General features: G+C 43.1%; 1 protein-coding gene across 1 annotated transcript in view; it reads left to right on the forward strand.

Moving 5' to 3' along the window:
- The first annotated feature begins 510 nt into the window (after positions 1 to 510).
- The window catches only part of LOC132882787 (intelectin-like), a 28,121-nt gene continuing 15,032 nt past the window's right edge, over positions 511 to 13,599 (forward strand). The window contains exons 1-3 of the mRNA XM_060915896.1: positions 511 to 577; positions 1,503 to 1,565; positions 1,680 to 1,811. Coding sequence (XP_060771879.1) covers positions 511 to 577; positions 1,503 to 1,565; positions 1,680 to 1,811 — 262 coding nt within the window. The remainder of the gene's footprint in view (positions 578 to 1,502; positions 1,566 to 1,679; positions 1,812 to 13,599) is intronic.

The raw sequence follows: 13,599 nt of genomic DNA on the forward strand, positions 1-13,599 counted from the left end.
CTCCTATAAAGACACCATGTAACACCATGACAAGACACTATAAAAACCTTGCTGAAATCCACCTCAGTGCCCGACACTGCTGTTCAACTTCTGTGTGTAAAATAACTGAACATCTGAAAACTTCTGGATCAAAACACCTTCTGGTAAGTGACACCAATCTCCCTGAGCCTGGTTTGGTTTGAGCCAACTTTATTTTTTATTCATGTAAGTAAAAAAAAAGAGAGAAAATAAATAAAATAAACTGTTTAATTATTTTGGCCTGATAGACACTTATTAGACACTGCATTATTACAGTGTCTGATGGAATTATTCTACAGAAATATTGCACTTTAGAAAGATAGAACTTTATATAAACTATTGCTGAACTTTTACTATGGTGTCTGATCGACAAGAGAGCGTCATATCTGAATTATATCTGTGTATAAATTAATGAGGCAATCAGCTGCTTGTTATTTACATGCATTTCTGATTGAGATATGGATTTCATTTTAGTTTATTTTCCCCACAGAGATGGCAAACTGCTGGATTGTTCTGCTTGTGACATTTGCATACATAAACCACTCTCTGTGTGTTAGAGGTATGATTTCACTGATGCTTTTTTATTGTGTCTTCTGATCATAATGATCAGATCAAAACCAGCAGAAACAGTTTTGAGCCACACAGATTTGGACATGTATACGTTTTTTTTATAACATAATAATTTAGCATATATTTTTGTTTCAGTGATCTCATTTTTTAAGTTTAAAAATCTAAGCAAGAAATGACTGTGACGTGACTTTTTTAAAAACATTTTAAACAAAAAGAGAAATTGCAGAATAGCTCTTCGATTGAATACATACTGTACACTGTGCAAATACCCATAAAGCTCATCCAAGGGTGAAGGGAGGATTAAATAAATAAATACATTTTTGGTTGAATATAATGTAATTGACAGTGATCGAAGAAGAAAAGCACGCCAGACATGAGCAAATACCAAATTCTCTCTAAAGTCTCGAGCAAGTAACTTTGAGATAAAGGAGTATCTTCACCTGTCCTACAGAATGCTGTGACCCTGCAGTGTGAGTGTGGAATGAAACATCCCTAAAACGTAAACTGAGTCAGTGAAGGGCAGAGCTGAAGGGTTTTGTTAAAAATGATGAATAAACACTGAAACACTGGTATTATTAAAAGTTAAGTGATCTACAAAAGCTCAAAATCTTTATCACTCTAATTACACTCTATACACACCACGTATTAATGATTTACAGTACTGTCAGGTTTCAAAACTTGATGCTCAAAATGCACAGAATGAGCTGTCAATCATTTCCGCATACATTCAGCTCCTTATTTACTTCCATTTGGGATCATTATGTTGTTTAAACTGTAATAAAACACAAGAAACCACTGACCTGCAAAAACACATGTTCTGTGTTGCAGTAGGTACCGTATGTGTCCCAATTAATTCAGAGTTTAATTCATGTAGAATAAAACACAATGGCATAAACCCACATTTATTTCTGCAGCAATGGAATATTCCAGTCCCCAAAGCTGCAAAGAGCTCAAGGAAAGATATAAATTCAATCAAGGTATGTGCTAAACAAGCCAATATTTCATGAAAAGAAAATTACAAACAGTTTCAGAGCCTCACTGTGCACTACCGTGTGGAATATTGTGTAATTTTTTGATTCATGTGACTGTAGATGGTCTTTATTACCTGAGCACACCTAATGGTGTTATGTATCAGACGTACTGTGACATGACGACCGCAGGAGGAGGATGGACTCTGGTGGCCAGTGTTCACGAGAACAACATGTACGGGAAGTGCACCACCGGTCAGTGCTGTAGCTTTACGTCATTATTTTTAATAAACTGCATCTAATGTTCATATAACTTTCATCTAACACCCCTCTAACATTTATCTCACCTTCATCTAACACTCCTCTAATGGTGATCTGACTTTCATCTAACATTTAACTAATATTCACCTAACCTTGATCTACTGTTCCTCTAACATTTATCAAATGTCCATCTCACCTTGATCTAACGCTCCTCTAATGTTTATATAAGGCAGTAGCCTAATTACCCTGCATGGCAGCACGCACCGTCTATTCCTTTGGTAAACCTGATGTTTGTCTGTTACGGGAGACTGTAGTTCAGCGATTCCTGTTGTGCAGGGCGCCATCTTGGTTAAATGTTTTTGTATATTGAGCTGAAAGGTAAGCAATGCTAGTGGCAGCCGGCATAATCTTAAAGGAGATACACAAAACCTTTATTATGTCAGGGCTTGAGATCTTGGGACTTGTCAAACACATTAAATGTATATACAACCCTGCTTAGCTGATTCCATGTGTGTAGCTTATGAAATCTTTCTCCTACAGTAGCCAGTACTCTTCTAAATGAAGAAATATATAAATACATAATAGTAATTAGAAAAAATATGATTTATGTAACAATAGATAGATGAGCGTTGATCCATGAATATGTAGGTGCAATTAGTTTTAAGTCATCAATCTAATTAAATCAGTCTCATTAAATCAGTCTCATTAATAATCTCATTAAATCAGTCTCATTGAATCAGTCTCATTAATTAATACCATTAATTTTGGTGCTTAATAATAAATTACCAAACAGCTAAATTATGGTATATTCCAAATTATTATGATCACTTACCGTATTACGTAACTCATATGCACCTTGGAATTCTCTGAGATTGTGTGACTTCAAATATCAGTACAACAACAGACACAGTTTAACAGAATAATTGAATTTATTATAACAATGATGTACATTCAATAAAGTCAGCAGATATATACATATAAGCAAGCATAAATGGTGTGTGTGTTGTGTGTGTGAGAGTGATGTGTGAGAGTGATTGGAATCTTATCTGAGGTGTGTGTGTGTGTGTGTGTGTGTGTGTGTGTGTGTGTGTGTGTGTGTGTGTTATCTGAGGTGTGGGGGTCACCACGTGAGATTTGAGGAGAACAAAGGGGGGGGTGTCACCACGTGGGGTTTGAGAACAAAGGATTAGCTCAGATTTGCTAATTCACTAGCTTATAACATTCCTAAATCCACTGAAACCTTGATGAGGTCAAAATATGGGTAATAAGGAAATCAAAATGTTAGAAAGGAAAAGAGAGAGAGCATGCAACCTATCTATTAAGCAATTGAGAGATCAACACAAATAGAACAATAATCAATTCAACACCGAGTGTCTACAGTGTACACAAATTAAACCGTTCCTGAGTTTAAATTCACACTACTTAATAAAACTAATTCCTAAGACTAGTCTTTATGCCCAAAAATGCCAGTCTTACTTCAGGATTTTGCCGATATGCAAAATTATAGAGACGTTCCAAAACTTCTGAGTGAACCAGAGCACGTGAGTCGCTTCCGTGAAAGCAGAGGATTTCTTGGTCCAAACACTTCGTAGTTCATGAAGAAAAAGTCTCTGATCAAACAATGTGCACAGCGCTTTTAGTCAGAAGTGTAGGTATCATGCCGCCATCTTGGTCTAAGAACTACAACTACCAGGCAACTTCCGCGTTGACTACATCACGCCTGGGCGGGATCACGTACACATTCCTCAGGTTTCAACAAAAGGACTTGGAACACAGCCATCTTTGCTCTTTCGCGTCGGACTCTAACCGAGATTGACCTAAAAAGAGAACTCATCATCAGACGTCTAAACAGCGCGTTTCCTTCTTTAATCTGCTCCTGATCAAAGTAGATATCGGAAACACGCGATCATCAACTCAAGCGAGTTATTAACCGGTTTTTGCAAGTATCACTTGTCTTTTAAACGCGTATGCTGCTGCGAGCAAAGGCAGTTTTCTAAAGAGCTCTTCTCTTTTCTTTCTTTTAAATCCGTGCATGGTGTTGAACAAAGACTTTGTCTTATCAACTACGAAGATCACCAAAGAAAGCTTCTGAACTTCTCTCTCCCTCACCGAAGGCTTCTGACCTCAGGAAGCGCGCGCAACTTCCTCGAGCCTCCAACTTCAGACAGAAGACAAACTTCCTCTGCAGTAAGAAAAGGCATTGGGCAAACAGAAGTTTAAGTCTTAGGAATTAGTAAGAAGTGAAGTTGTATGAAGTTAAATGAAGTGTATACACTGAATCTTGGTTCTCTATCATTTGTTTGTTGATTTAAAAATTGGTTAATCCATAAGTTGCATGCTCTCTCTCTCTCTCTCTCCTTTTAACATCCTAAATTCATTACTCACTCATATCCTGATCTCATTAAGATTTCAGTAACTCGGGTAATACTAGGAAGTTAAGAGAGTTAACACGCGGGAGAAGTTTTCCTTCCACTGGGCCTCACACGTGTTTTAGATAGCAAAGCAGAGCCAGCTCCTTTGTTCTCCAAGGAGCAGATTTGGGCCCTGCCTCCACACACTAAGTTTTGAACACGTGGTCCTGTATCTCAGTATTAGATAAACATCATAAATCCTGAGTTTAATTCAACCTTGATAGCAATTCTCCTGTTTACATTTAAAGCCATATAAACTACAGATGACTGTTTGAATGTTTAATTTTAATTAAAGCCTTCAGCTTTTACACACTAGGCCTGGAAGCACATGGCTAGTTAGAAATTCTTTTGTTCAGTTAGCTCACAAGCTAAAACTGCTTACACACACACGTGCTCACTAAACTTTGAGGATTCCCCTCCTCCAAGATTGCAAATAGCACGTCCTGGTATGGAAGCATTCCAACTTCGAGAGAGAGCCAAGGTCTCGCTCTCTTTTCTCACACACACACACACACACACACACACACACACACACACACACACACACACACACACACTCTCTCTGTTTACAGAAGATTTAAATTCTGCTGCTATTTGATTGTTCAAATTTTTCCTTTTCTTTTTATTAAAATTTTTATCTTTTTTATAATAAACTCCATCATTATTATTAAAACTGTGTCATTGTTTGTTTACAATACTTTGAAGTCGCCCACATTGTCAAAGAACTCCTAAGGTGTATGAATAATTAATTAGATGCAGTTTGGTAAGTGATAAATTTGAATTATCAGATTTTAATGATTCTTCACTTGATTCTTTAAATGATTCACTAAATGATTTATTGAATGATTCGCCAAATGATTCACTGACTCGATTCACTGAATGATTCACTTCAACCAATTCAATGAGACTGATTCTATGGTATGATTCAATTAAAATGAGTCAAATTAAACGATTCAATAGGATTGATTCATTTTAACTATTAACCTTCAAATTTAATGAGACTGATTTTCATTTAATTATTAAAGATTGATCATTTGATACCAATCTACATATCCATAATCATTAATTACACCTACAGAAGGAATCCGGTCGCTTCTAACTTTTAATTAAACTGCTTTGGGCGGCAGTCGTACGTACTTATAATGAACAAATGAAAAACCGGTTGTAACTCGACTGAGTTAAAAATCGCACGATTCTGGAGTCTACCGTGGCCAATGGTAAACGAAAACACGCTGAATTCTTACTTGCAAAGCAGACGTCTGTATCTTGGATGCTCTGGTGAGCGGGCCTCTTTATCTCTGCAGAACACGCCGGTTGCGACGAGTCTCACAGCATCAAAGAGGCCAAGTTGGAAGTTTCCGGGTTACTTATGGCTTCATGGAGGATGTGACGTAGGTGATCCCACCCAGGCATGATGTAGGTCAACGCGGAAGTTGGCTGATGGGAAGTGTAGTTCTTAAAGGGACTGTACCTACATTCCCCCTTTTGGTCTCAGGGGTATGACGGAGTCGTATCACTGAGAGCACAGTACCGTACAGTCCACATGTCCATAGTCCTTGAGGTCGCATCCTCTGTACAGTTCAAGGTGTCCTGTGAAAACTGTGTAAACTCATGAGTTCCAGTAAGACAGTTGGAGGCAGAGGCATTTGGGCATATAATCAGGCTATAGGCATTTGGGCATATAATCACTCTATCTAACTAGGTCAAAGTCACATCTAAAAAAAACCAATAAACATTACATAGTTATTTCATTTCCTATGCATAAAAAGAAAAGAGAAGAAATGAAGGAAGAAAAGAAGTATTAGTGTTTGGGTTGGTAAACCTAATCTTCTGGAAAGGTATTGGGTTGGTGAATGTGACTGGGAATGTCAGTGTATGCTTCTGGGTGAGTGAGGCATATAAGCTAGGTGGACAGGATGGGCCTAACTATCGTCCCCCCCTTTTGGAGTGAGGACTGTTCAAAAGGCTTGATTTGATTGTTATGGAAATCGATATGAGGGCTTTTGATTAGGCCTGGATGTCTTAATGTGATACGTGACAGGGGACAGTTTTCCTGCGATCGAAAGGTCCCGACCAGTGTGGTAGGAACTTTTTGAGACTTCTACCGGCTTGGTAAAGTTGAAATATAGGACTTTGTCGCCTATTTGATATTCGTGATGGGAGGCTTTTCGGTCATAGTAGGCCTTTTTGCCCTTTTACATGCGCTTCTATTTATCTGTTGAGGGGTCTGACCTCTGTAACAGTCTTTTAATCTCAGCCAACTGGGCTTTCAAAGAGTCCAGCTCTGAGCAGAACTCACCACACTGTAAAAAAAATATTTGTTGTTTTAACTTAAAAAAAGTTAGTGCAAGGGCTGCCTTAAAATTTTGAGTTCAGTGGAATTCACATAGTAAGTTAAATTGTTCTGAACTTACTATATTAATTTCAGTGAACTCAAAATTTTAAGGCAGCCCTTAAGGCAACCCTTGCACTAACTTTTTTAAGTTAAAACAACAAATCATTTTTTACAGTGCAGGTTGGTCTGAGTCACTGTGTCGGTCACCTCTACCCCTACGTTTAGAGCTACGGTCGGAGCGCTCCTGCCACCTCTGGCCAGAGCAAGGATGATGGGCTTGCTGCCAACTGCCTTGTTCCTTGCGACCCTTTTTATGTGATGGGTGGTTGCCATGGTCAACGTGACCTTGCCCTCGGTCCCTCCTGGCCTTACCTTGTCGATTTTTCCACTCACCCTGGTGATGGCTCGGCAAGGGGCGGTTCAGACCGGGATTTCTCCGGGGGGGGTCCCCCTTTTGGAGCTTCGCCTCCTTCTAAGGCTAGCGGGGGCCCATCTGCACTCTGGAGACTAAGGACTCTGGGTTCATCATTGTTTCTGTTTGTGGTTTTGACAATGGTCTCCCAGGTCATTTGGGCTAGTTGCCTAGTTTCCCTCATCGAGTGGAAACCTCGTCGACATGTCAGTGTGACTTGAGTCCGCACGCTTGGGTGGAGGTTATGTAAGAAGAGGGATTTGAAGCCTCTATTTTCTTCCAAGCCTGGTGCGCTACTACCCCGGAAATAGGCAGTACGTAGGCGTCTATAATATTCATGAGGCACCTCAGACTGTTTTTGTTTAATCTGTAATGCACACAATGTCGTGGAGGTTTCATCCATGTACGGCGCATATTCTTCCCTCATCTAATTGCGAAGTTTCAAATAGCTATCGTAGATGTTTGGGGGTAGTGTCTCTAAAAAGGCACGAACGCTGCTACTGGAGGTCTTCCAGATCAGTTTAAGTTTATCTCGCGTTGTGGCTTTTGGTAGGTCCATCATGCATCAGTCAATTTCTCGTAAATAATCATTTACATTAGTTCTTTTATTGTCGGGATCGAATTGCTTGACATCTTTGGCAAGTAGGTCAATTTGCCGTAAGCGAAGAGTTTGGTGCACGTCCTTGTGCAGCCTTCTTGGCTCTCCTGAGTACTCACTATCTAAGCTACTCTGGTATTGCTCCCGTTTCGCAACTAGATTCATAGCTTGATTCATCCGAAGATGGATCAGGGATACTGTAGCACACTGACCTGGGTGTGCTATGGTTCTGGGCTTGGGATGAGCACAGTACGGCTCTATCCTGGCTAAACGACGAAGTCGTGTAGCGAGTTGATGGAGTTTGGCGGGGTGTCTGGTCCTTGACCAAGTAATCTACAGTGTCCGGTTCGGACGCCTCTTCCCGCTCTGAGCTTCGGTGCATTGTTGGGGGTCTTTCATGCCCCTCGAGCCCTTCTTGGGGGGTCTGCTCTTCGGCAGCCCTCTTGGCAGCCTTTTCGGCTTTCTCTAGCCTTTCGGCGCAATCATCAAGGGAGGTTTTCAAGAGCTCACGCTCCCTATGTAAATCATTATTATCGGCTGCCAGCTCGGCATTGCTGGTGGTCAGCCTTTCAACCTCTCCGCGGAGGTGTCTTATTTCTGAATCAGTATTTTGGAAGTACAACAGGAATAGCTTGCCTAGTGCCTCTTGGACACTAAAAGTTGTTCCTTTTGGATCTCTCATATGTTTATTTGAGTTATCTATGTTATTCTGGCATTCACCCTTACTCATGTTCCTAATGTTTGCTGTTTTGGAGGCAGAGCAGTGAATGAAGTCTGCGAGGACCTCAAGGAGATACACGTCTTGAGCGTTATCTTCACTTTCTGAGACACGAGGGGATGCCATTCTGCTTAGGTTGGATGTTGGGTAGTTAATTTATTAATTAGTTATTAAGTAATATTAACTACATAATTAATTAATCAGTTGATAAGGTTTGTTTTGTTTGAAAATGCTAGCTCTTATCCTAAGTTATGAACAGGTTATTAGTATTTGTGATATGGTTATCACACTACTGCTAACCGTTTAACACACCTGGGGATATACCTTGGCAGTTGTTTAATCAAACTGAAAATTTGTTGCTGCACCAATATTCAAGAAGTCAACAAACCAATCTCCTCACACGGGGCACCAATTTATGTAGGTGCAATTAGTTTTAAGTGATCAATCTAATTAAATCAGTCTCATTAAATCAGTCTCATTAATAGTCTCATTGAATCAGTCTCATTAATTAATACCATTAATTTTGGTGCTTAATAATAAATTATCAAACAGCTAAATTATGGTATATTCCAAATTATTATGATCACTTACCGTATTACATAACTCAGATGCACCTTGGAATTCTCTGAGATTGTGTGACTTCTTCAAATATTGGTACAACAACAGACACAGTTTAACAGAATAATTGAATTTATTATAACAATGATGTACATTCAATAAAGTCAGCAGATATATACATATAAGCAAGCATAAACGGTGTGTGTGTTATGTGGATGTATGTGTGTGAGAGTGATGTGTGAGAGTGATTGGAATCTTATCTGAGTTGTGTGTGTGTGTGTGTTATCTGAGGTGTGGGGGTCACCACGTGGGATTTGAGGAGAACAAAGGGGGGGGGGGGTGTCACCACGTGGGGTTTGAGAACAAAGGATTAGCTCAGATTTGCTAATTCACTAGCTTATAACATTCCTAAATCCACTGAAACCTTGATGAGGTCAAAATATGGGTAATAAGGAAATCAAAATGTTAGAAAGGAAAAGAGAGAGAGCATGCAACCTATCTATTAAGCAATTGAGAGATCAACACAAATAGAACAATAATCAATTCAACACCGAGTGTCTACAGTGTACACAATTAAGCCGTTCCTGAGTTTAAATTCACACTACTTAATAAAACTAATTCCTAAGACTAGTCTTTATGCCCAAAAATGCCAGTCTTACTTCAGGATTTTGCTGATATGCAAAATTATAGAGATGTTCCAAAGCTTCTGAGTGAATCAGAGCACGTGAGTCGCTTCCGTGAAAGCAGAGGATTTCTTGGTCCGAATGCTTTGTAGTTTGTGAAGAAAAAGTCTCTGATCAAACAATGTGCACAGCACTTTTAGTCAGAAGGAATCCGGTCGCTTCTAACTTTTAATTAAACTGCTTTGGGTGGCAGTCGTACATACTTATAATGAACAAATGTAAAACCGGTTGTAACTTGACTGAGTTAAAAATCGCGCGATTCTGGAGTCTACCGTGGCCAATGGTAAACGAAAACGCGCTGAATTCGTACTTGCAAAGCAGACGTCTGTATCTTGGATGCTCTGGTGAGCAGGCCTCTTTATCTCTGCAGAACACGCCGGTTGCGACGAGTTTCACAGCACCAAAGAGGCCGAGTTGGAAGTTTCCGGGTTACTTATGGCTTCATGGAGGATGTGACGTAGGTGATCCCACCCAGGCGTGACATAGGTCAATGCGGAAGTTGGCTGGTGGGAAGTGTAGTTCTTAAAGGGACTGTACCTACAAATCCATGGTTTTTGAAGCTGAAGGTGATAATTCTATATTTCAATGCAAAATCGCTAGCTGCTAAACTTGGTCTATACAGGCTGTGCACTGAAACCATACAAGCTCGCGCAGCCTGCTGGCGGTTCAGCAGGTGACGTCACGAATCTGGCTCCAAACTCCCTTGGGATTTTTCCAGGTGCGTTTTGTTATTTTATTTTTTTCTGCTGTAGACAGATGGCCTTGTGCAAAATTACCCTTCTGGATGAGTGTGTAAAGGGACATACTTTCATATAAAAAAAACCCAAATTGGTCCAGGATATGCAGTTTAAGGCCGAGGCCTTTTACAGCGATAGACCAAAGTCATATAAATAAAAATTTATGGTGAAAGTAAGAAAGTGTTACAGACTTGGTCAACTAAGACTGATTTGACTTCATTGATTGTGGGTTGACTCTCATTAAAACAGGATAGGTGTAATAACTTACGCAACACACATGTACATGCATGCATTTTCACTGATAAAACATAAAAGGCTAATTAAATAATCAGATGAAATGAGACAATCACATTCTGAAGCAAATTGAATAATCTTACACTGGTAACTTAAACACACAGTACAAGTTACATGTATTAATCTAAATGCAGGTAAACAAGTGTTATTGTTTTTGTTGTTTTGTATCTGTGGCAGCGGGGGCGTAGTTAAGCTGCGGTCTGTGACCGGAGGGCAGAGTCAGGGAAGGTAAGTGGCAGAATCACTGCACCTGATGTCAATTAACCTGTGTTTGTGTGTCTGTCCCAGTGACCACGCCCTATATAAGGAGAGAGAGAGCAGAGGAAGGGAGCTCTCTCCCCAACCAGATGACTGATGTGTGTGTGCGTGTCTGTGTGGCTGGGAGATTGTGTCGACTGAAAAGTGTAACAATAAAGAGTTTTTGCAACTCAGTTCTGGCCTGCAAATACTTCTGTGCTCCGCCCACCCACTCAAAGTCTTACAGTGGTGCCGAAACCCGGGACGAGCACAGAAGAGAACAGCCCCATGGAGTCCTCCCCCTTCGCGGACCTGATCCACGCCCTCGCCATGGCCCAACAGAGCCAGCACCAGGCGCTGGTTGCCCTCCAAAAGGAGCAAGCACAAAGGTTCGAGGCCCTGGTGCTGGCACAACAGGAAGATCATCAGGTGTTCCGGCACCTCCTCGCGTCAACGGGGTCCACCACCTCCACTGCCGCGGGCCCTCCCCACCTCACCCTAATGAAGATGGGCTTGCACGATGACCCCAAGGCCTTCCTAGTGCTCTTCAAGCAAGCAGCAGAGGCCTGGGGCTGGCCGGTGGAACAGCGTGCGGCGCGCCTCCTCCCCCTGCTAACGGGTGAGGTGCAGCTGGCCGCGCTACAGCTCCCCACCACCAGCTGGCTGGTCTACGCGGACCTGCGCCGGGCCATCCTCCAGTGTGTGGGGTGCACCCCAGAACAACAACGCCAGCGCTTCCGCGCTCTATGCCTAGAGGAGGTCGGCCGCCTGTTCGCGTTTGGCCAGCAACTCCGGGATGCCTGCCGGCAGTGGCTGAGGGCTGACAACCGCGACGCCGAGGGAATCGTCGATCTGGTGGCACTGGAGCAGTTCATCGCCCAACTTCCCAAAGGGACCGCGGAGTGGGTCCAGTGCCATCTCCCGGCGTCGCTGGATCAGGCCATCAAGTTGGCGGAGGATCATTTGGCGGCTGTTCCCATGGCAGGATCGCAGGTCTCCTCTTCTCCTCTCCCCTCTCTCTCTCTCTCTCTCTCTCTCTCTCCCCCTCCCCTTCTGTGTCTCGTCCTTGCCCAGTTCCCCCACCGCGGAGGTGGGGGCCGGCTCCACCCCAGCCAGCCCACCGCACCCATGGTGCCCTCCCGTTTCCTGTTTCCGTGTCTGTCTCTCTCCCCCCTCAGGTGAGTGAGCCCCAGAGTGCCAGTGCAGAGAGAGAGCCCGGGCCGGTTTGCTGGCGCTGCGGGGAGCCAGGGCACCTCCAGCATCAGTGCTCGGCAATGGAGGTGGGTGCGGTGGTCTGGATCCCTGACACACCAGGAACCGCCCTCGATCGGGCTGGAGCGTATCGCATACTGGTGAGTGTCCAAGGGGATACATATCAGGCTTTGGTGGACTCCGGCTGTAATCAGACCTCAATCCACCAAAGCCTGGTGCAAGACGAGGCATTGGGGGAGCACAATTGGTGAAGGTGTTGTGTGCGCACAGGGATGTTCACAACTACCCTTTAGTGTTGGTCCACATTCTATTTTGAGGGGAAAAATTTAGTGTAAAGGCAGCGGTTAATCCTCGCCTTACCCACTTGATAATTTTGGGGACTGATTGGCCAGGATTTTGGGCATTAATGACTCATTTAGTGAAGATTGGGTCCTGCCATAGTTTAGCGGGGGGAGGTCCCAGTGTGGCATTGTCGGCAGCAGCTGTCACAGAGCCGTCTACGTCATCAGCGCGTCAGAGTGAGGAGCAGCAGGCTCCTCCTCCCTCTCTCGGGGAATCCCTCGCGGATTTCCCGTTAGAGCAGTCGGGAGACGAGACTCTGTGGCATGCGTTTGACCAAGTGAGGGTAATCGATGGTCAAACGCTCCAGCCAAACGCCACCCCGTCCTTCTCCTATTTCTCCATTAGGAAGGATAGATTATACCGAGTGACGCAGAACACTCAGACTAAGGAGCCGATTACACAACTTTTGATCCCAAAGAGCCACCGGGAATTGGTATTCCAGGTGGCTCACTTTAATCCCATGCCTGGACACTTGGGGCAGGATAAGACACTAGCCTGAATAATGGCCCAGTTCTATTGGCCAGGGATTCGCGGCGATGTCCGTAGGTGGTGTACGGCATGCCGCGAATGCCAGTTAGTAAATCAAGCGGCCATTCCAAAAGCACCTTTGCGCCCTCTACCATTAATCGAGACTCCATTCGAAAGAATTGGGATGGATCTCGTCGGGCCATTAGATCGGTCAACACGAGGGTATCACTTTATTTTAGTTCTGGTGGACTATGCAACGTGATACCTGGAAGCAGTGCCTCTTCGCAATATCTTAGCACGTAGTATTGCGGAAGCACTCTTCCACGTCATCTCCTGAGTCGGAATCCCCAAAGAGATTCTGACTGATCAAGGCACTTTGTTTATGTCACGCACACTGCGTGAACTGTGTGGGTTACTGGGAATTAAACCGATCCGCACCAGCATTTATCACCCACAAATGGACAGTTTAGTCGAATGGTTCAGTCGCACCCTCAAGAATATAATTAAAAATTTTGTACGCGAGGACGCACGCAATTGGGATAAATGGCTCGAACCCCTGTTATTCGCAGTGCGAGAGGTCCCACAAGCCTCCACGGGGTTTTCCCCATTCGAATTATTATATGGGTGTAAGCCACGCGGCATCCTAGATGTACTCCGGGAAAATTGGGAGGAGGGACCTTCACCAAGCAAAAATGAAATTCAATACGTTATCGATCTGCGTGCAAAACTCCACACATTCACACACCTAACCCAGGAGAATTTGTGGCAGGCCCAAGA

This window comes from Neoarius graeffei, chromosome 3, assembly GCF_027579695.1.
Source record: "Neoarius graeffei isolate fNeoGra1 chromosome 3, fNeoGra1.pri, whole genome shotgun sequence".
NCBI classification, from domain to species: domain Eukaryota; kingdom Metazoa; phylum Chordata; class Actinopteri; order Siluriformes; family Ariidae; genus Neoarius; species Neoarius graeffei.